General features: G+C 46.3%; 2 protein-coding genes and 1 pseudogene across 2 annotated transcripts in view; all 3 read right to left on the bottom strand.

Annotated features, from left to right (window-relative positions):
- LOC105983011 (cocaine esterase-like) overlaps positions 1-23,715 on the bottom strand; it is a 246,879-nt gene that overhangs the window by 87,194 nt on the left and 135,970 nt on the right. The gene's annotated exons all lie outside the window — the stretch shown is intronic.
- LOC105982931 lies at positions 227-11,111 on the bottom strand (annotated as a pseudogene).
- LOC105983013 (acylcarnitine hydrolase-like) lies at positions 15,577-23,551 on the bottom strand. The gene is made up of 12 exons (XM_013012741.1): positions 23,476-23,551; positions 21,042-21,246; positions 20,020-20,155; positions 19,275-19,408; positions 18,935-19,193; positions 18,419-18,517; positions 17,962-18,102; positions 17,739-17,819; positions 17,369-17,513; positions 16,737-16,874; positions 16,168-16,240; positions 15,577-15,763 (listed from the first exon to the last, which is right to left on the bottom strand). The coding sequence occupies exons 1-12, from the start codon at positions 23,549-23,551 to the stop codon at positions 15,577-15,579; spliced, it is 1,674 nt and encodes a 557-aa protein (XP_012868195.1).

Here is a 23,715-nt window from a genome sequence, read left to right as displayed (position 1 = left end):
AGTATGACTATGTTCATTTTGACATTTCTCCTTGAACTTATTGCTCATAGATGATCAATTCCCCCTCAAGGTTCTTGATCTGAAGGTCTGTTTGGACCCCTTCCTATTTAGGAATGGCTGTCCATTCAATTATACTCATCACTGTGACATTTCTTAAGGACCCATCTCTCTGTTCATCCATCCCCAAGCTGTGGCTACTCTGGTGTGTTAGATCAAGAGCAATCATTTACTCACTTGATAAACATTGAAAGGGAACTTGCTGATTGTAAAACTGTGAGAAGACAGGGCTCTCAGGAACTGTGGTAATCTGGGAGCCAGGTCTGTAATCGGGAGTATGTGAAACACATAGAATCCTGCTAGGATGAAGCGAGAAAGCAGGGCCCAGGAGCTGCAGCCCAGCCTGACTTCACAGAGGACGTGGCAGGCTCAACCTGTGAGAACTAGCTTTGATTCTTCAATCTGGTTCAAAATACTGGCAAATACCTACAACCTGGCTCCAAAGCCTTTCCCTTTTGGTACTGAAGTAAGGAGTCAGGTCTAGCCAGTGCCATATTGGCCACGTGGTTGGATGGTAGGGTCTGGCATCTTGTCTTCATGCTGGGGGAGGGAAACACCCCTGCCTATCACCTGCCTCCCAGGTGATGGGAGTGCCTGGATCCCTGGAGGCAGGGGTGGGCACTTGGCTGATAGGTTATTGAATCTGTCAGTCCAGTGCCTGGGCCTGGGAAATTCCTGTGGACCTGCCCACTGTGCAGATCTATTTAGGTCTGGACCAGCCCAGCTGCCATAATGCCATGCCATATGTCTCAGTGATCCTGTCCTGTGTCCTATCTCCTAGCTCATCTCTGGTTATCATGGAATCTCCAGTTCAGCTCTCTAGGAGAGCTGAATTGGCTTGTTGGTATTATTATTTTTTGTTCTTTCTTTCCTCTCTAGCATGTTTCCTAGCTGTGTTATATGTATTTCAGGACTGCAGGCTTTTGTAACAACTGGCTGCCTGCAGCCTGTTAATTGTGTAATAAAGACTCTAGTATTTCATATTCCAAATGTGGCTTCTGGGATGATTCATCTTATAACATTAGTTCATGGGTTATAGCAGGACAAGGGGAGAAAGTGAAGCTGGAATGTTTGTAAATCCAGGCATTGGTTTGGAACCTCAGGATCAGGACATTTGGCTACTCAGAATCTATAATTTTATTTGACCTTCATTCTCCTAATCTAAGTAGCTCCTAGTCTGGGGAGCTAAGAGTCTAGTCCTTGAAGTTTAGGGTCCAGGAACAAGTTCTTTTATTTTCACTGAAAACACAATGCTGCTTCTTAATGCCATGGTTCTTGTGTACCACTGCAAAGCTGAAGGTCCCATGTGCCCTGTCACTTCCTGTACCATCAGTCAGAAACCCTGGCATCTAGAGTAACCATGCTACTAGTAAAAAACACATGAAATAGATGGGTCATAGAAGTATTTCTGTATGTTTGAGGATGCTGTTGAAAATTTATATATACATGGTATTCTGGACAAAGCCGAGGAGACAGAACCAGGATATAAAGAGAGAGGATATAAGGAGAGAGAATGAGAGAGGGAAAGAAAAGGAGAGAGAAGCAGACACAAACAGAAGGTAAATACAGAAATAGACCTAGACATGAGAGACAAATGAAGAGGGACAGAGAGAAAGCATCAGAGACACAAGCCAGTTGCTAGTGGTTCACACCTGTAATCCTTGATTCTCAGGAGGCTGAGATCAGAGGATCTTAGTTCTAAGCCAGCCCAGGCAGGAAAGTCATTTTTTGTCTCCAATTAAATAATAAAAAACCCAGAATAAAATCCAATAGAAACGAAAGTATGAGTCTCATAAAGTTAGTTTTGAAAGTGTCCTAAACAACTTGATTAAAAATAGCAAAGTATGTGTCACACTCAGATGTGCATGCAGCTGTGGTGGTCAGAACGTGGTGTGTGCATTCATAGAAGTCACTCCTCAATGAAAGAAAGGAAGTGTACTTGATTCTCAGGGCTTAATTGTAGTAACTACAAGCCAGAAATAATTCACTTAGTTTGATATACTACATTGGGCTATTATTTTTTTCAAATTACATATAATCTCAATAGCAACTAAAAACAATTAGGACAGGCAGTAGTGGCTCTTGCCTATACTGCTAGTTTCAGGATGCTCAGATCTGAAGATCAAGGTTCAAAGCTAGCCCAGGTAGAAAAGTTCCTGGGACTCTTTTGTCTAATTAACCAGCAGAAAGCAAGAAGTGGAGGTTGGTGCAAATTGTAGAGATCCATCATTGAGTAGAAAGAGCTAAATTAGAGGGCAAAGCCCTGAGTTCAAGTCCTACGACTGGAATAAAAAACAAGCAAACGCAACCAGATGCTTGGAAAAATGCTGAGTAAAAGGAAGTAATTAACTGTCAAATGTGTGAAGAAATTTCTTTAGATGAAAGAAACATTTTAACACATGATATTAGAGTGGATGTGGGTAAATTTCCTTGCATATAAGTTGACCCATAACAAAGCACTAGCTTGTACCTCTGTGTGTGTGTGTGTGTGTGTGTATGTGTGTGTGTGTGTGTGTATGTGTGTGTTTCTTAGAGACACAAATGAAATGCTTTTAACTGTTGGCTACTTAGGAGTTAGAAAAAAAATAGGGCTTCCTGAAGGGTCAGCGTGGGATTTTGACATCATGTGAAGGGTAACATGCATAAAACATCTTCATTTCAAGAAAGGCTGATGTCATGGAGCAGACAGAGGTTGAAGAGATGAGATGAGCAAGAAAGAAAGGGTATCAGGCACAGTGGGGAATAGAGGACAGTAAACACCATAGGTGTTCATTGCCGTGGGGGCATTTATTGAGTGTGTCTAACAAGAGAGTGCTCAGGCAAGTTGGTTATGAACATCATGCAGGCAGTTGTTCATAAGGATTGGTTGGTTGGCTGGCTGGCTGCATAAAGAGGGGGTGAATGGCTAAGTGAATGAACGATCCAATCAGTTCCTATTTCATTGTAAATTGGAGGCCACCTCATGCTGAAGCTACCTAAAATCAAGTTCACCTCTCCTAACATAGACCACTATAGCTCTAGGTGCTTCTGCTTAGTGCCCTTGAGCTGCTGGCTCTTCTGGGGCAGGGTCTTGGTCCAGAACTTCACCCTGGAGGCCTTCAGGGCCTGGCCCACAGCAGGATGGATGTCCAGCTCATTCTGGTCAAACGTGGGCCAATGGAGCAGGTCCTCGCTGTTAGGGTTCCTGTGGACACACCCTCCCAGGAGGAGGGGTGAGGGTCATTCTAAGTCCTTGTGGGCCTGGACCCAATCACCTCATTAGGGTAATACCACGCATCCCAAAGGTCAGGAGTAGGGGAATGAGAGAAACTTTTCTGATATAGGAAATCAAGGCCTAGTGTCTGTTATTTATGGCTCAGAGCCACCTCACAGAGGTGAGTCCTGATGTTTCCACAAAGCTGTGGTCCACCTTTGAGATCTCTTGGGCAAGAGAGAGTGGCTTGTACCGACGATGCACTGTCTCTGTGTGAGTTAGTCCTGGGTTTGAGGGGGAGCTGTCATGTAATTAAGGATCATGAATGCCCATGAGTTGCCACAAGGAGATCACTAGATGGACCTCATTCCAGACAGACAGGGTTAGGTGTATTATCTCACCCATTGCAGCAAAGTTGGCCTAGTACTTCATCATCTTCTGCTCAGAAGCTCTTCCTCCTCAGAAAAGTCAGCTGCACAGAGGAGAACAAGGGTCCACACTTTGGACAATTCAGAGTGTCTATTCCTGCTCTCCACCCTCCATTTAACTATAGTCTAATCCTCTTTAGCAAGTCTGATCCTTTCCCTCTGCCCCACCCAGTGTCAGGCACTCCTGTTGCACAACCTTCCATTACTCATCCCAGCCTCTAGCTGAATATATGCCAGTGTGTATTCCTGGACTAGAGGATATTTCTACTCTCAGTCCCTGGGGATAATTTAAGGACATTGATAATTGCCAACTATGCATTCTGTACTTAGGTCTGACACCTTATGGACAGGTGTTAGGAGCACAGGCTGCGTGGGGAAAGAAAGGCTTGAATTCTAAACATTTGCAGCCTTTTGAATGGTAAGATTTTTTTCTTTTTTTTTTTGTGGGTCATGGGGCTTAAACTCTGGGCTTGGGTGCTGTCCTTGCGCTCTTCAGCTCAAGGCGAGTGCTCTGCCGCTTGAGCCACAACGCCATTTCCATTTTCTAGTGGTTTGTTGGAGATAAGAGTCTCACAGACTTTCCTGCCCAGGCTGACTTTGAACTGTGATCCTCAGATCTCAGCCTCCTGAGTAGCTAGGATGACAGGTGTGAGCCACCGGCGCCCAGCTTGAATGGTAAGATTTTGGACACTTGATCTTATCCTCTTTTTGAGCTTCAATTTCCTTATGTAGACCATGAGGAAAATCACCTTGGAGGGATCCTGGTGTGGGATCCTAGAATAGGAGGGATCCTATTCTAGCTCATGGAAAATAAGACTCATGGATGCTGCCATACAAGGAAGACCTGAGGACAAACTCAACCTCATCATCTTGATCAGTCTTCACATGTGGGGGCCTGAGGTCTTTGAATAGGCTGTAAGGATGTTGGAATTCATCAAAGTAGACGGAACATTGGAACCTAGAAGTGTAGACAAACCAGAATGTCATAACACCTCAATTGTAGCTGTCCTCCCTCACCTTTGGTGATAAGATAGCTAGGCTGAAGCTGGCTGGAATCTGGAGTGTGAAGTGAGAAGCCTCAGGCAGGAGAAGGCCTTGCAAAGTCCAAAGGTAGTCATCACAGTCAGTGATACATTCTCTGATTTCTAGGATGGGCTTTGAAGCCAAGAATTGTATATCCCTGCCATCTTCCTGGTGACCCCAATGGGAAAGACTTTGGTTAAATTATGACTTGTGTTTCCTATTTGTGTGGTCTTGGACTAGATACTGACTACGTTTCTACTTGTTCAAAGTGCCAGGGGTGCCTGTGTCTTAGAGTAGTTGTGAGAATTTGCTGGAACATCAAGTGCCTGTTACTGAGACATTAAGACAAGGGTGGGGACTTGGACATCCCAGAGCTGCCTGCTGCACAGTCAGGCCTCAGCTAGAGATGTACTCACGCTGAAAATGTGCTACTTGCAGTGCAGGCATCACGAACATGAAGTCCCCCATCATGTCTTGGAACTGGGCTTGGAGGGTCTGGGGGTCCTCGGTGTCCCCCATGTACTCTTCCATCAGCAGGTGAGCACACTCAGCAGGCAAGTTCTGTGCCAAGAGGATCAGAGAGAGTCAGGCTAGGCAGGAGTGCAGTGGCAGGGAGGGGGCAGCTTCAGGATGGAGGGATGGCACCTGGGGTGGGGCATTAGGATAGGAGGGAAAGAACCAAGCTCTGGTGTAACCCTGCCACAAACACCCCATATCCAATCCTTTATTCCTGGAGGTTAATATGTTTACAAATACCTTGTGGGGTCCCATCCATTGCGGCAGCTGTCCTGATCCTTACCATGCGTCCTACCGTGTTCTGCCTAACAGCTGACAAGATCCTTCTATTTATTGCTTTATGGTGTCAAGAAATCCCAAGATCTGAGTGGTGAGGAGACAATTTGGTAGTGGAATTGTGTGGTCATGAAGGTATCATGCTCTGGTCTCACCATGTCCCTCCTGCCACTCACACACTTGACAGAAGAGCTCCTCAGACTACTAATAAGTTAGAACTAAGTCTTACCAGGTGAAGAAGCCAGCATACTCTTCGTTGTTGACACCAATGATGGTGGAAGTCAGCAGAGGCCAGCAGTTCCTTTGGGTGCCTGGGTAAGAAGGCCCCATCCACCACTCCAGGGATGATCTTGAAAGTCTGAGGAGGATGATCCATGATTCATGACCACTATTTAAGATCACATACCATGTATTTCCTAATGTCCTTTTGTTCCTTCTACCCTATTGCTTTCCAGCTTTCTTTCCCACACACATCCCAAGATATTCAACACTTGTGTTAGCCCTTCTTAATTTTCATTTTGTATTTAGGGGGCAGGAGCAGAATCAGTGGTTCAGAGTATTAGAACTGGTGATTCACCCCCTGTATTCCTTTTCCCATGGAGAATTGGGCAGGTTTTGCCTGCCTGTCTACCACTCCCACCATTCAGCCTGACCTTGATAATAGCCACCATTTCCTCTTCACTTTTGCCACACAGGCAGTGCACCAGGGCCTCTGAGTCCACCTGCTCACAAGCAGACAGGTTGGTTACCATCTGGAAAGCAACCAGGCAGAATCTGCCTTACCCTCTGAAGTAGCAAGAGAGGTTTTCCCAAACCCAGACTGATGTAAGTTACTCCAAATCTCTTCGGGTTTACAGTGTGGATTGCTGTAGGTATGAATTGTTCGCACTTTCATGATGCTCAAGGACATTAGTTGGAGGGTTCATCTCCCCTGCTTACATGGTTATGTCCATGTGGGAGAATCTGGGTATAGCCTTGCTGGCCACAGACCACACGCAACCTCTGTGAGGCTGAAAGGTGTGGATGCAATTCCTGAGAAGTTCCTAAGCTATCTTCATGGTGCTTTTTGTCCCAAGCAAGCAGAGTGAACCAGGGGCTCTTACGTGAGGGGAAATACAGGGGGTTTGGACCAGAGCAGCTGAGGACACTCACTGAGGAGACTGGTTCAGGGTTGCTGGAGATGAGGTCTGGCAGCAGGGCCTCCCCACTCTCCATGATGGCACCATGGAAGAGTCCTTGGGACATGGGGGACACGACATGTGAGGACACACTTGTGCCACCTGCAGACTCGCCAAAAATGGTGACACGGTCAGGGTTGCCTCCAAAGTGGGCGATATTCTGTTGGACCCAGCGTAGGGCAACCACTTGGTCTAGGAAGCCCCAGTTTCCAGTGGCATGCTGGTCTCCAGTGCTGAGAAGTGGCAGAGACAAGGGTCACAGGGCCATCCTGGCTCTGCTTGGCCCTGCCCAGCTCAATCCAAGGCTCACCTGAAGAAGCCCAGGATTGCCAGGTAGTACTGGATAGTGAACACCAGCACATCTTCAATTGCTGCCAGCCTGGATCCATCATAAACAGCAGCCATACCTGTAACCAGTACACCACCATGGACCCACACCTACACCTGGGAAAGCCAAAACAGCTGTCATCGATTCTCATTCAGCCCCAATCCTACCTCTCAAGTCCATTACAGTGTCCATGGCTTTGGCTGTGGGAAGTTGCCAACATAGAATTCCCTCAGGACCTCCTGAACATTGCCCTGGGTAAAAGCTCCAAGTTGAATCACTAGCCTTGAGGTCCACTCCAGGAATCCAAGTCTAAATTAGTGGCTCCAGAGTGAAGTATTGGTCTGTACTCTGTTGCCCATCTAAAGGGAAAAGGAAAGTGCATTTTCCTGATTGTTTCACTTTAATATGAATCAAAAAGAATCACATACTAGCATTGGCAAAATAGATAATTCAAAATTTGGGTGTCCTCAAAGTTCAGCACTTAGGTTCCTCAGGTTCGTCAAATGATTTCTTGTTTGATTAAAGAACCAAGGCCTTTAATCTATGGGAGTAGTTAGGAATTGCATCTCCTATCATTCATTAGCCACCCTATCTTGCAAATGGTGTTTGGAACCTGATAATGAAACCTCATTATGATCCACCTTGCCTCACAATCCAGGTTGTTTTTGTCACTACTGAGAGTCTTTCAGAAGAAATGTTCTGAGAGTCTTTCAGAAGAAATGTTCTCCAACAAAGCACCACCAAGTCCTGACACTCACAGGCAGGTTAGGACCCTCCTGGGCACTGGCAGGTGAATAGATGTTGAGATAAAGTCAGTCTTTAGACATGGAAAAAGAAGGTATAGTTAGCTTCACCATCTTCTGTGTATTCATTATATCAGAATTTTGCAGACACCTGGTTACAATAGAAGACAATTATTCCAGCATTTTTCTCCTGGTCAAAATCTAACTTTGAGGCTAGATTTGTTCCCAGCCACTGTGAACTTCTGCTGCACTGGTGCCCTGTTTATATATGTGTCTTCCAACCAATGAGCAGGCCACAGGCTTGGGATGCATAAGGATCTCCATTTCAACCTATGATAGAGCTCTGACTTCCAGGAAGCCTTCACTCTGTTGGTTGCATTGGATTTCTCTCCCCCTTTGGCTTGGAAATCATAACTCATAGATTCTTCTAGGATCACTGGGTGCAAGAATTGGCATTTATGCCTTCTATCTGTGCCAATTAAAGCCTGGCCAGGGTTACTTCAACCTCACCAGCGTAGTATGACTGAATGGACTTCAGTTACACATAGGGTAGTAGGAAATTGCTGAAATCCAAATCCAAACCCCAAGGGAACCACATTCCTTTCAACATGGCTCCAGTTGGAAGCACATACATTTTTCCTTGACTAGTGGCACCTGGCCCTTTGAGTAGGCCCAGTGAGTGTGGAGCTTGGCTTCTCCAAGGAGCCCCCACTGCTGCCCTCCTCAGGGATCTGTAGCATCTGCTGCCGGACCAGGAGCTTTGTCAGGCCCATCCAGCCAAGATGGATCTTTCCCAGGGACACCTCCCCTGGTAGCAGAGAACAGTTGGCATGAAACAAGTCATGGCACAAGTATATCTCTGTGCTGTAACAGCACCTGGTGCTAGCACTGTTCATATGCAAAGCCAGAGCGATGATCCTGGCAAAACTGCTCCACCCACTGAATTCCAGCAAATACATTGGAAAAATTGACGTGGGAAATGCTGCAATGCAGAAGGAATGTGGGGTTTACATGGAAGAAACACTGAGCCTAGTCCAGGGTGTCCATCCTACCCAGAGATCCTCACCTACAAAAGCTTATATGGCTGGGTAGGAGGTGGCATCCCTCACACCACTCCATGGTTCAGGGGGCTCTGGAGGGGCAAACCTCAGTGGTCCTACAGGTGGCTTGGCAAAGGGAATGCCCAGGAAGGTGTGCACTCCCACATTGGTGTCATTCACATGGACGAGGCTGCCCTGCACCTGCCCATATTGTGTGGTCCTGATGGGGCTGGCTGGATCCTGGCCTGTGGGTGGAGGGATGCACATCAGGATTGGTTGGCCCCATCAGCTGCCACTCACATTGTGGCTCCTATTGGCTCTATGCCACCCACAGCTCAGCCTGGCAAGGTCCTCTGACCTGCAGGTTCAATGCCTTCATATATTTTCTGCCTGCATGACTGTGCTCCAACACCACTATTTTCACTGACTTGACCCAGATCTTCCTATCAGGCAGGCTCCCTGAGGTTCTTTGGATCTTGGCACCATCATTAAGCCCTAGGAGCTTCTATCTTGGGTGTTGGGTGATAGGATGATAAGCATCAATTCCAGTGACCTAACAGGTTTTACAAGATACTAGCTGGATTGTGAGGATTGGACTGAACATTTCCAATTCTCAGGAAACTCACACTGGAGGTAATGAAAATGTCAAGAAGAAATGAGGGCTGCAAGGAGAGAGTCACAGAGTCTGATCACACCATGAAATCCCTGGTCTGCTTGTGTTGGGGATCAAGGAGGAAGGAGGCCACTGGAAATGGTCCACATCAACCTGGCTTGTATAATCATGATACTTGTTTAAGTGGATGATCATACATTGAATTCTTTTTCCTACCTTCAGACAGAATCCTTTCATGTGTGCTTACATTTGGTAGCCCCAAAATGCCTGCTCCTTCAGGTGTTTTGAGACATCCAACCAGGCCCACAATCTCTGGCTATTTTGTTATCAGTACCAATCCACTTCCATTGGAACTGTCTCCCAGTATCACCTTCAGGTTGCAGAAATTTACAAATCTCCTCGCCTTAAGAACTCTCCAGGAGCTAATTGTGAATCGTAAAGTTTCATATCACCTGGTATGGCTGAAGCCAAGATAGTAACCATAAATAGACACCATTGACATCAACTTCCCAATATCTTTCCAAGTCTAGAGACACACCACTGATCTCCATGTTGTCTCCACAGAGTTTTTAGCTGCATAGGAACTCTGACCCTGGACCTTACTGTGGCCACTCATGCCACTCATGTTCAGAAAAGGATAAGCATTGCTCATAGGTTCCTGTTAGAGACCAGCTACTTGCATGTTGCTTCAAGCCCCTCATGAAGTGGTATGAGGAAGCTAGCTATGCAGAGGCAAAAAGTGACCCTTGAATGAGCAGATTTTGTATCCCAGGTCTCTGGATAACAAGATTTTCATGACCAGTTCTTGCTGATATAAACAGTTGTTATCTTGGACTCATTATCTCAGAATCACAGCCACAGCCTGATCAAGAGCAGGCAAGGGAATGAATCTGGTAGGACTTGGCCATGGGTGAGGTGAGGAAACTTAGGGCAGGTTAAACAGGAGAGGGTAGGAGAGTTCATCAGGGCCCAATCCCAGCTTGGTCTGGGGAAAGGGGAATCAAAGATTGCACATACATTTCTGGATAGAATTCTCTGGGGGTATGAACTCCTGAAAAGGTCCTGGGAAGTCTGTGGCAGGCACAGGGCATATTCCCTTTGCCATAGAAGCCAAGACAAGTCATTGCCCAGAATTCATACATAGGTGAAATAATCCAGGGGCATCTCAGTTCAAGTTTATTATGTGTTTCTGGGGAGGTATAGCTCTTCCAGAACAAGAAACCAGGTCCTATTAGACCATGCCAAGATGCTTCCCTGGTGATGAAGGAGCCCCATTCAGGGACAGAGGATAGTGTGAATGACAGTTGCATGAGCAGATTTAGTAGCAGTTACAGCTATAGCTACAACAACACATAGAGGAGAGAAATATCCAGAATCCTTGTGTCTGTCTGGCACGTGTCAGTGCACCTCAGACTCTTTCATATTGGGCTCACTCCTTTGTGTCCTCAGGCATCTATGACCCCCTCTGACCTATATGATCACCACTCTAGACATGTAGTGTAATTTTCCCACACTATTTTCTGTCATCTCTACCTGTCCCTTCATCCTTCCCTGCTCCAACATCCAACTCTGTTCTACACAATGCATCAGATCTCACCCTGGTCCCTATATTCCTGACCCACCCTCTGCAGGAATCTTACCCTGGATCTGGAATGGAAGAAGCAGGAACCCATATACCACTGTGGTCAGTTCAGCAGGAAGTTGGTCCAGCAGCATGGCTGTCTCTCCTGTGAGACAGCACACTGCAACTCACCAACTGGCACAGTTCACCTAGACCTTGCCCAGCCAGGAGTTTGGACCTGACAGGTAATAGGCAGAGACATAGGAGAGGCCGGGCAAGGTTGTTCCTGCAAGTGAGGGGCACTGAAAGGGCAGAGGTCACAGGAAGTCAGTGGTAGCACTCTGGGTGTGAGGCCTTCCTTTCTCCTACTTTCTCTTTGCCTCTTCCAGAGGTATTGTTTGTCTTCTGCAGCCCTTGAGATGCAGAGAACTGTCACTGAGGTGAAGGTTGTGTAATGAAGAAATTCAGGAATGGTCTGTGGAGAAGCAGACTTAGAATCCCACAGATGGTCAATGTCCCCCCTCCCCTACCTTCTATGGGACAAAGGTGAGCACTTGAGCAGAGACAGGGACCTATGACTGTCTTTATTTTGAAATTCCTCCTTGAACTCATTGTTCATAGATTACCAATTCTCCATCAAGATTCCTCATCCTTTAGAGTCATAGTGTGAGAGTCTGCATGGACCCAACTTATTCAGGAGTGACTGGTCCATTTAAACCTACTTGTCACTGTGGAATTCTTTTTCTTTTCCTTTTCTTTTTGTCAGTTGTAGGACTTGAACTCTGGGCCTAGGTGCTGTCCCTCAGCTCTTCAGCTCAAGGCTAGTGCTCTACCACTTGAGCCATAGTACCACTTTTGGTTTTCTGAGTGGCTTATTGGAGATAAAAGTCTCACAGAGTTTTCTGCCCAGGCTGTCTTTGAACTGTGATTTTCAGATCTCAGCCTCCTGAGGAGCTAGGATTATAGGCATGAGCCACCGACGTCTGACCACTGTGGCATTTCTTAAGGACCCATCCCTCTATTTACCCACCCCCAACCTGTGGCTACCCTGGTAGCTGTGATCAAGGAAAGTCATTTATACACTTGAAAACCATTTATAGGGAATTTGCTGGTTAAAGTACTGTGAGGAGACAGGCCTCTCTGGGCCTCTGGTAATCTGGGAGCCAGGTCTGTAATTGGGAGTGTGTGAAATACATAGAATCTTGTTAGGATGTAATGAGACAGCAGAGACTAGGAGCTGCAGCCCAGAGTGGCTTCCCAGAAGAAGTGGTGCCAGTGAAAACCAGCTTTGACTCTTCATCCAATGCCCAATACTGTTGAGAATATACAGCCTGGCACCACAGGGTTTCCTTCTTGGTACTCTTCCTGAAGGGTTTTTTTTCCTCTGGCATGACTTGGCTAAATATTCTCTGAACTGCATTTCAGCCACTAGGTCTGTGTGTACTCAAGGTCTCCAATCTAATGAACTCTGGCCCAGGACATTGACCCAGACCCTTTGACCCAGACCTGAGCAGGTGCTCTTGTTTGACATAGACATGGTTTGGAGAATAGACAAAGACCGAGCACTATCAGCACATGTTTATTACAGAGCTTTCAGGTAAAGCTTAAAGATTTGCTCCTGCTTATAGGTTAGGGTTTTGTAGAGGGTTTGTCGGAATGCTAGTGCAATATGGTAGGGCAGGTAAGAAAGTAACTAATGTGATGCTTCTGCCCCGGAAACTCTGTGTGTGTTTGTGTGTGTGTGTGTGTGTGTGTGTGTGTGTATGTGTGTGTTTGGCGAGGGGGTGGGGAGGTGGGGAATGAAGGGATGGTAGGGAGGAGGCATCAATGCTCAATAGGAAATGTACTCATTATCTTACTCATTTAACTGTACAGTATTTTTACAATAAAAGGTATAAAAAAGAAGCAATTACAAATGGCTAACTGGTGAATGAAAACAAAAACACAATCATTTAGGGAATGCTAATGAAAACAATGAGATGCCACCTTATACCTATTAAGGCTTTACCTGTACACCTCCTACCTGTACAAATAAACATTCATGTTGGTAAGGTTGTGGTGAAAAGGAACCTTGCATTCACTGCACCAGTTATGGAAGAATCATATGGAACTTCCTCCAAAAAAACGATTAAATTGTCAAGATTCAGCATACTTACTGTTGAATATATAGTCCAAGGAAAGCAAATCAGCATGTGGAAAAGTTGTGTGCATTTTTATATACATTGCAGCATTAGTCACAAAAGCCAAAGAACATTAAACTAAGTAACTGGATGAATAGTTTAAAAATTGCATAGTAAGCCGGGAGCCAATGGCTCATGCCTGTAATCCTAGTTACTCAGGAGGCTGAGATCTGAGGATCACTGTTCAAACCCAGCCCAGGCAGGAAAGTCCATGAAACTCTTATCTCCAATGAACCACCAGAAAACTGGAACTGGCACTGTGGCTCAAGTGGTAGAGCTCTCACTTTGAGCTGAAGAGCTGAGGGACAGCGTCCAGGCCCGGAGTCCAAGCCCCATGACCAACAACAACAAAAAATTGCATAGTAATGTACACAATGTTATACTATGTAACTAAAATCCTGTTTTTTGTGACATGGATGGAAGCTGGGGTAATTATGTTAAAGACAGGTATGAGGGCAAAATATTGCATGGTTTTGCCTGGATGTGCACTGTAAAAAAAGGGCTGTAGAGGTATGGGAGAAGGAGAAGAAAATTAGAAATTGATTCAGATGATTTGTAGGTAATAACAGTTTATTTATTGTCTTCAAAATCACAAAGAATTTTGTGTAAATCCAGAAAGTTCTGTGTATATAACATATTAACTTGCTATATCATGTTGCATATGGCAAATATATACATTTTTTTACTTGCCAATAAAATAAAGACAATTGAAAAAAAGGATACTGGTTCTAAATAGCATGCCCTGTCCTCACAGCCATCCTGGTGAATTGCTGGGTGGTGAGGACCTTTCACCAGATTCAGAGTGGGGTGGGGAGGAAGGGAGAGAGAGAAGGGGGAGAGAGAGGGAGAGAAAGGGAGAGTAGAGGAGAGAGGTAGACAAAGACACAGAGAGACAAGCAAAGAGAGACAGAGAAAGCATCAGAGAAATGAGCCAAGTACACCTAGCTCATACCTGCAATCCTAACTTCTCAAAAGGCTGAGATCTAAGGATCTTGGTTCAAAGCCATTTGATGACATGTTTATCTCCAATTAAGCAATATAAAACCCAGAATAGAATCCCATACAAATGAAAGTATGTGTTTGTATAAATTTAGTTTTGAAAGTATCCTGAACAACTTGATTAAAAATAGCAAAGATAGAAGTGGAATTGTGTCTCAAAGTGGAAGAGCACTAGCCTCAAGCATAAAGGCTCAGGGACAGTGCCCAGGCCATGGGGTCAAACATCACTACCAACAAAAAACCAAAAAGCTAAAAATAGCAAAGAATGTGTCACACTCACATGTGCACCCCGTTTTTGTAGATTAAAAAATGGTGTGTGCATTCATAGAAGTCACTCCTCAATAAAAGAAAAGATGTACACTTGATCCTAAAAACATTAATCGTAGTGAGTATAAGCCTCAAATAACTCACTTAGTATGATATGCTACATTGGGCTATTATTTTCCCAAATATCCATACTCTATAGCAATTAAAAACAATTGGGCAGGTAGTAGCGGCTCTTACTTATAATCCTAGCAACACAGGATGGTGAGATCTGAAGATCAAGACTCAAAGCCAGACCATGTAGAAAAGGCAGTGAGACTCTGTTCTAATTGATCAGGAAAAAGCAAGAAGTAGAAGTTGGCTCAAGTGATAGAGATCTAGCATTGAGTAGAAAAATCCAAGTGAAAAGGCAAAGCCTTTAGGAGTGCAAGTCCCAGTACTGAAGTAAAAAACAAACAAACACAATCTGGTGTTTTCAAAAACCCAAGTAAAAGGAAGAAATTAACTGTAATGAATGTGGAGGAAGTTCTTGGGATGAAAGAAACATTCTAACACATGATATGAGAGTGGACATATGTCCCATATATATATGTTCAGATTTACTGAACTATACAGGTGAATGGGTGAATCTAATTGAAAATAAACTAGTCCATAACAAAGCACTTTGTGCACATGTGTGTATGTGTATGTGTGTGGGTCTTAGAAACACTTAGAAAAAAATTGGCCTAATTGCTGTCTACTTCGAAGTTAGAGAAAAAAACAGGGCTACTGTAGGGTCAACATGGGCATTTGACCCTGGGGTAGTGGTAACATGATCAACAGTTCTTCATTGCGAGGGGCTGGTGTCTTGGAGCAGACAAAGCTGGTGAAGACAAGATGAGCAAGGAAGCAAGAGGCCCAGGCCCAGTGGGGAATGGAGGTCAGTAATCACCAGAGGGGCTCATCCAGCCATGGGAGCATTTAGTGAGTGTGTCTAACAAGAGAGTGCTTAGGCAAGTTGGTCATGAATATCATGCAGGCAGTGTTCATAAGGATTGGCTGGTTGAGTGGCTGGCAGAAAAAAGAGAGGATGAACAGCTAAGTGAATGTTAGAATCAATTCCTATTTCCTGGTAAATGGGTGAGCACCTCTTGCTGACCCTCTGTACACACAAGCCCAGTTCTCTCGACATAGCCCACTACAGCTCTAGGTGCTTCTCTTCAGCCCCTTTGAGCTCCTGGATCTTCTGGGGCAGGGTCTTGGTCCAGAACTTCAGCCTGGAGGCCTTCAGGGCCTGGCCCACGGCAGGATGGATGTCTAGCTGTAGGTACTGCTCCTTCTGGTCAAACATGGGCCAATGGAGCAGGTCCTTGCTGTTGGGGTTCCTGTGGACACATCCTCCCAGGAGGAGGGATGAGGGTCATTCTGAGTCCTTGTAAGCCTGAACCCAATCACCTCATTAGAGCCATGCCAGGCAGCCCAAAAGATCAGGAGTGGAGGAATGAGGGAAACTTTTCTGATATAGGAAAACAAGGCCCTCCTCCTAGTGTATGTTCTATATGACTCAGAGCCACCTCACAGATGTGAGTGCTGGTGTTTCCACAAAGCTGTGGTCCACCTTTGAGATCTCTGGGGCAAGAGAGAGTGACTTGTACCTACCGTACACTGTTTCTGTGTGAGTGAGTCCTGGGTTTGAGGGAGAGCTTTCATGTAATTAAGGATCATGCATGCATGATCCTTAGTAGGTGGATTCTAATCCAGACAGGCAGGGTTAGGTGTATTATCTCACCCATTGCGGGCAAAGTTGGCCCAGTACTTCATCATCTTCCTGCTCAGGAGCTCTTCCTCCTCAGAAAAGTCAGCTGCACAGAGGAGAACAGGGTCTATGTCTTGAACAACATATCAGGGCGACTACTGCTCTACATACTCCATTGAACTGTAATTTGGTCCTCTATACTAGGCCTGATCCTTTCCCTCTGCCCCACAGACACTCCCATTACCTAACCTTCCATTACTCATCCTAGACTCTAGCTGAATATACCTGTGTATATTCTTAGACTGGAGGACTTGTCTACCTTCAGTCTGTGGGAATCATTTAGGGACATTCACAACTTTCAATCAACCACTCTGCACCTATGTCTGACACCTTATTGTAGGTGGGACAGGTGTTGGAAGCACAGGATACTTGGGAAAAGGCTTGGAATGTAAATACCTGCAGCTTTTTGAATGGTAAGATTTTGCACACTTGATCTTGCCCTCTCTCTGAGCTTCAATTTCTTTATTTAGACTGTGAAGAGAATCACTCTACCGGGATCCTAGTGTGGCCCATTCTAGCTTATGAAAATGAAGAAGACTCACGGCTGCTGCCATACAAGGAAGAACCGAAGACAAAATCAACTTCTTCAGCATGGTCAGCACGTACATGTGGGGGCTTGAGGTCCTTGAAGAGGCCATGAGGATGCTGGAACTCATAGAAGTAGACGGGGGCCTGGGAACCTGGGGGTGGAGACAGATTATGACATAGTGACCCCTCACTTGGAGTTGTCCTTCATTTTTGGCGATAAGATAGCTAGGTTGAAGCTGGCTGGAATCTGGACTGTGAAGTGAGAAGCCTCAGGCAGGAGGAGGCCTTGCAAAGACAGGTGGTCATCACAGTCAATGCTCCATTCTCTGATTTCAAGGGCTTTGAGGCCAAGAATGACATGTTACTGCCATCATCCTGGTGACTCCAATTGGAAAAGCTTTGTTTAAATCATGGTTTGGATTTCCTATCTGTGTGTTCTTGCTTACTGGCTAAGTTTTCTCTTCTGTAAAGTGCCAGTGATGCCTGTGTCTTAGAGTAGCCATGAGAATTTGCTGGCCTGTGGCACATCAAGTGCCTCACACTGGGTCCTTGAGAGAGACAAGGGTAGGAACGTGGACATCACAGAGCTGCGCTGGGATGCACAGCCCTGAGTTGCCCACTGTTCCCACACACCTCAGCTACTCACGCTGAAAATGTGCTACTTGCAGTGCAGGCATCACGAACATGAAGTCTCCCATCATGTCTTGGAACTGGGCTTGGAGGGTCTGGGGGTCCTCGGTGTCCCCCATGTACTCTTCCATCAGCAGGTGGGCACACTCAGCAGGCAAGTTCTGTGCCAAGAGGATCAGAGAGAGTCAGGCTAGGCAGGCAGTGCAGTGCCAGGGAGGAGGCCGCCTCTGGGTGGGAGGATGGACTTGGGAGTATAAGGGAGAAAGGGCTAAGCTCTGGTGTAATCCTGCCACAAATACATATCCCATCCTGTATTCCTGAAGGTTACTGCATGAAGAAATATCTTGGGGTTACCCATCCGTTGGGGCAGGTGTCCAGATCCTTACCATGAGTCCTACTGTGTTCTGCATAACAGCTGGCAAGTTCTTTCTGTTTATTCCTTTTATGGTGTCAAGAAGTCCCCATAGCTGAGTGGTGGGGAGACAGTTTAAGTTTGGAATGTCCTGGTCATGAAGGTATCATGCCCTGTCCCACCATGCAACCCCTGCTACTCACACACATAACAGATGAGCTCCCCAGACTACTAATGAGTTAGAAATTAAGTCTCACCATGGGAATGATCCAGCCATACTCATCAGTGTTGACCCCAATGATGCTAGGGACTGGGTGGAAGTCAGCAGAGGCCAGCAGCTCCATGGGATGCCTGGGTAGGAAGATGCCATCCACCACTGCAGGGATGACTTTGAAGGTCTGAGGCGACATCCATAATCAGGATTTATGATCATATACCACATAGCTTCTACTGTCCTCATTTTATTTCCACGCTATTCCATTTCTTCCCACATACATCTACCACATGCATCCTACTTGGGATTTAACAGTTATGTTAGCCTCCCTTACTCTTCATTTTATATCGGGGCTACAAGAACAGTCATTGGTTTAGATTTATTAAGGCTGGGTGATTCACACCCTATCTCTCATTCTCCATCAGAGAGTCAGGGAGCAGAGGTCAGGTTCCCCCACTTCCTCCCCCTGCCCCCACCACACACACATTGTTCAGCCTGACCTTGGTAATAGCCAGCATTTCCTCTTCACTCTTGGCCCGCAGGCAGCTCACTAGGGCCTCTGAGTCCACCTGCTCACAGGCAGACAGGTTGGCCACCATCTGGAAAGCAATCAGGCAGCATCTGCCTCACCCTCTGAAGTAGTGAGAGAAGTTTGCCCAAACTCAGACTGATGCAAGTTACTCCAAATCTCTTCGGGTTTACAGTGTGGATTGCTGTAGGTGTGAAATTGTTCCCACTTTCATGATGCTCAGGGACCTTGGTTGGAGGGTTCATCTCCCCTGCTTACATGGTTATGTCCACATGGAAGAATCGGTGTAGCCTTGATGATCACAGACCACACTCAACCTCTGTGAGGCTGAAAGGTATGTATGCTACCCCTGAACACTCAGCAATTCCCAAGAAGTTCCCAAGTTACCTCCATGGTCCTTTTTGTCCCAAGCAAGCAGAGTGAACCAGGGGCTCTTACGTGAGGGGAAATACAGGGGGTATGGACCAGAGCAGCTGAGGACACTCACTGAGGAGACTGGTTCAGAGGAGCTGGAGATGAGGTCTGGTAGCAGGGCCACCCCACTCTCCATGATGGCACCATGGAAGAGTCCTTGGGACATGGGGGACACGACATGTGAGGACACACTCATGCCACCTGCAGACTCGCCAAAAATGGTGACACAGTTGGGGTTGCCTCCAAAGTGGGCGATATTCTGTTGGACCCAGCGTAGGGCGGCCACCTGGTCCAGGAAACCCCAGTTGCCAGTGGCATGCTGGTCTCCAGTGCTGAGAAGTGACAGAGACAAGGGTCACAGGGCTGTCCTGGCTGTGCTTGGCCCTCATTACCCATTTTAATCCCACACTCACCTGAAGAAGCCCGGGACTCCCAGACGGTACTGGATAGTGACCACCACCACATTCTCAGTGGCTGCCAGCCTGGATCCATCATTCATTGAAGCCATACCTACAACCAGTGCACCACCATGGATCCACACCATCACCTGGGAAAGTCAAAACAGCTACCACTGATTCTCATTCAGCCCCTTTCCTGCCTCTGGTTTCCATTACACTATCCATGGCTTTGGCTTTGTGCAGCTGCCATCATAGAAAGAACTCCCTCAGGACCTCCTGAACTTGTCCCCGGGTGAAATCATTATCCTTGAGGTCTACTCCAGGAATCCAAGTCTGGAGTATTGGTGTCCTTACTCTCTTGCCTATCTAAAATGGAAGGAAAAGGACATTTCCCTGATGATCTCACTTTCTTGTGAGTCAAATGAATCACATACTAGCATTGGCACAATGCATAACGCACAACTTGGGCCTTCTCAAACTTCAGCTCTTGGGTTCCTCAGTAAGTCTTCTGGGCTCAAGTTAGCAGAGTGAGATCTTGTTTGAAGGAACCAAGGCCTCTATCATCTGGGAACAGTTAGACTCTGCATCCCCCCGTACCAGTGGTGAGTGACCCTCCCTGGGTGAGTGATATTTGGAACCTGATAATGAAACTTCTCATGAGGTTCCATACTGCCTCAGAACCCAGGCTGTTCTTGCCACTACTAAGAGTCATGCAGAATAAATGTTCTCCCACAAAGTAAAATAAAGTTCTGACACTCACAGGCAGGTTAGAGCCCTCCTGGGCACTAGCAGGAGAATAGATATTGAGATAAAGGCAGTCTTCAGATATTGAGATGGGAGGTATTATTAGCTTCACCGTAGTCAGCATATTCATTATATCAGCATTTTGCAGACACCTGATTACAGTCATAGACAATTATTCCAGAATTTGTCTCATGGTCAAAAATCTGACTTTGAGGTTAGACTTGTTCCCAGCCACTGTGAACCTGTGTTGCACTTGTGCCCTGTTTATACAGAATCTTTTCTCATGTTTCTTCCCACCCAGGTGCAGGCCACATATGCCTGGATCGGGTGAGGGTCTCCATCTCAAGCTAGGATGGAGCTCTGACTTTACCTTGTTGTATACATTGGATTTCTCTCCTCCTAAGCCTTGGAAATATTGACTCATAAGTCTTCTAGAAGTGTTGGCTGCAAAGGCTAACAGACCTCTCTGTGCCAGTTAAAGCATGGCCATTGTTGCTGCTGGTAAGAATGAGTGATGGTCAGTTACACATAAAGTAGTGGGACATTGCTGAAATCCAAATCCAGACCCCGAGGGAACCACATTCCTTCTACTATGTCTCCAGTTGGAAGCACATAGACTATTCCTCAGCCAATGCCACCTGGCCCTTTGCTTGGCACAGTGACTGCGGAGCTTTGTTTCTTCACAGAGCTCCTACTGTTGTCCTCCTCAGGGATCTGTAGCATCTGCTGCTGGACCAAGAGCTGTGTCCAATCCATACAATCCAAGTAAACCTTTCCCAGAAATTCCTTCCTTGATGGCAGAAAACAATTGGCATGATCCAAGTCATGGCACAAGTATATCTCTGTGTTTAGCACCTGGCGTTAGCACTGTTCATATGCAAAGCCAGAGCAATGAGCCTGGCAAAGCTGCTCCACCCACTATATGGGAAATGCTGCAAAGCAGAAGAAAATGGAGTGTGGAGTTTACATGGGAGAAGTACTGAGCCTGGACCAGGGTGACCATCCCACCACAGAGATTCTCACCCAACAAGAGCTTACATGGCTGGGTAGGAAGTGGCATCCCTCACACCACTCCAAGGCTCAGGGTGCTCTGGAGGGGCAAACCGCAGTGGTCCTACAGGTGGCTTGGCAAAGGGAATGCCCAGGAAGGTGTGCACTCCCACATTGCTATCCTTCACATGGATGAGGCTGCCCCGCACTTGCCCGGTGTGTGTGGTTCTGATGGGGCTGGCTGGGGCCTGGCCTGTGAGTAGAGAGATGCACATGAGAGTTGGGTGTGCCCCATCAGCTGCCACTCATGCTGAGACTCATGTTGGCTCTATGTCACCCACAGCTCCGCCTGGCAAAGTTTGTAGGTCAAGTGGTTTCATGTACTTGCGCCTGCATGACTGAGCCACAACACCACTGTTTTCACTGGACATTAACTTGCCCTTTTTACGTAGTAGGCTCTCTGAGGTTCTTTGGACTTGATAACACCATTTAGGCTTACTAACTTTTGGCTTGTGTCTTAGGTATTAGGAAAACCAGCAAGCTAACAAGTATTACAAGGCACTAGAAGGACTTGAGATATTGGACTGAAAATTTCCAATCCTCAAGAACTCACACTGGAAGTGTCTAAAGTGCAAGAGGAAATGGGGGCCACAAAACAGAGTCATACAGCTGTGATAACATCACCAAATCCCTGGTCTCCTTATATTGGCGAACAAAGAAGAAAGAGGTCACTGGAAATCACCCCATGGTCCACCCCAACTTGGCTTGTACAGTCTTAATGGTTTAGGTGGATGCTAGTTTATTTCTCCTAACTTAAGACAGAGAACCCTTTCATGTGTGCTCGTATTTGGTGGGCCCCAAACTCCTGCTCCTTTGGTGTTTTGAGACATAGTTAGGTCCCGGACTCTGGCAATTTTGACATTGCTACTAATTCCCTGTCTATTGGAACCCACTGTCTCTCAGTATCACCTTCAGGTTACAGAAATTCACAAATCTGATCTGTTCCATAAGAAAAGTAACTCTCCTGCCCCTAAGCACTTTCCAGAAGCTATCTGTGGATCACGAAGTTTCATATCACCTAGTATGGCTGAAGCCAAGATAGCAACCCCAAGTAGACACCATTGTCATCAATTTCTCAATATCTTTCCAAGTCTAAAGACATACTACTGACCTCCATGTTGTCTGTGTGAGAGATTTTGGCAACATGGGAACTCTGGCCCTGAACCTCACTGTGATCACCAACCACTCATGCTGCATACTTGATACAGTAAAGAATAAACATTGCTCATATGTTCCTGTTAGAGCCAGCTACCTGCATGTTGCTTCAAGCTCCTCATGAAATGGAATGAGGAACCTGAGCCATGTAGAGGCAAAAAGGGACCCTTGAATTAAGAGATTTAAATCCCTGAGTCTTCTGGATGGCACCATTTGCACAACCAGCTCCTCCTGTTAGAAACAGTTGTTATCATGGAATTCCTAATTCAGATTCACTAGCCAGAGCCTGATCAACAGCACATAAAGGAGAGAATTTGGTAGAAGTAGGCCATGGATGAGGGTGAGGGGAACTTCTTAGGGAAGAATAGATAGGAGAGGGTAGGGGAGCTCATCAGGGCCTACCCTAGCATGTTCTGTGGTGAGGGGAATCAGAGGTGGAACATACATTTCTAGATATAGTTGTCTGGTGGCATAAGCTCCTGAGAAGGGCCAGTCTATGGTACGCATTTGGCACATACCCTTTGTCATAGAAGGCAAGCCAAGCCTTTGCCCAGAAATGATACCTAGGTGAAAGAAACCCAGTGGCATCTTAGCTCAACTTCATGTTGTGTTTCTGGGGAGGTATAGCTCTACCAGAACCAGAAACGTTTGCTGGTGTCTCTTGGACTATGCCAGGAAGCTTCTCTGGGGATGAAACAGAGGATAGTGTGAGTGACAGCAGAGTCAGTAGCAGTTACAGCTGTAACTGCTCCTACACACAGAGGAGGGAAATGGCCAGAATCCCTGACTCTGCCTGGCACATGTCAATGCACCTCAGACTCTTCCATTTGGGGCTCACTCTTCTGTATCCTCAAGCATCTGTGAGCCTCTCTGAGCTATCTGATCACCACTGTGAGCATTTTTGAATGCTTAAATAGTACAATTATCCAACACTATTATCGGTCATCTCCACCTGCCCTTTTTCCTTTTCTTTTTCTTTTTGTTTTTTTATTTTTTATTTTATTTTATTTGTGAATATACTATACAGAGGGGTTACAATTACATGGGCAGGATAATGTGTACATTTCTTACCAAGCATTGCAGCCTCCTCCTTTGTTTACCCTTCACATCTCTTCTCAGCCTCCCCTCTCCCCTCCCAGTCCCAATCCTTGTCTCCCCCTCCCCCCACCCTCTTTTTCCTTTTCTTTCCCAAGCTCAAACTCTGCTCTACACCATGTGACAGATCTCAACCTGGTGCCTTTCTCCCTCCCCATGGCAGGAGTCTTACCCTGGATCAGGAGTGGAAGAAGCAGGAATCCATAGACCACTGCAATCATCCCAGCAGCAAGTGGGTCCAGCAGCATGGCTGACTCACAGGACTCTTTCTGTGCCTCTATGCAGCACACTGCACCTCACCAACAGGCACAATTCACCTAGACCTTACCCAGCCAGGAGTTTGGACCTGACAGCGAGTAGGCGGGGACATAGGAGAGGCTGGGCAAGGTTGTTCCTGCAAGAGAGGGACACT

The sequence above is a fragment of the Dipodomys ordii genome, unplaced genomic scaffold, assembly GCF_000151885.1.
Source record: "Dipodomys ordii isolate 6190 unplaced genomic scaffold, Dord_2.0 Scaffold18, whole genome shotgun sequence".
Classification (NCBI taxonomy): domain Eukaryota; kingdom Metazoa; phylum Chordata; class Mammalia; order Rodentia; family Heteromyidae; genus Dipodomys; species Dipodomys ordii.
The sequence above is the reverse complement of the archived record's forward strand: the minus strand, read 5'-3'. Positions and strand labels throughout refer to the sequence as shown.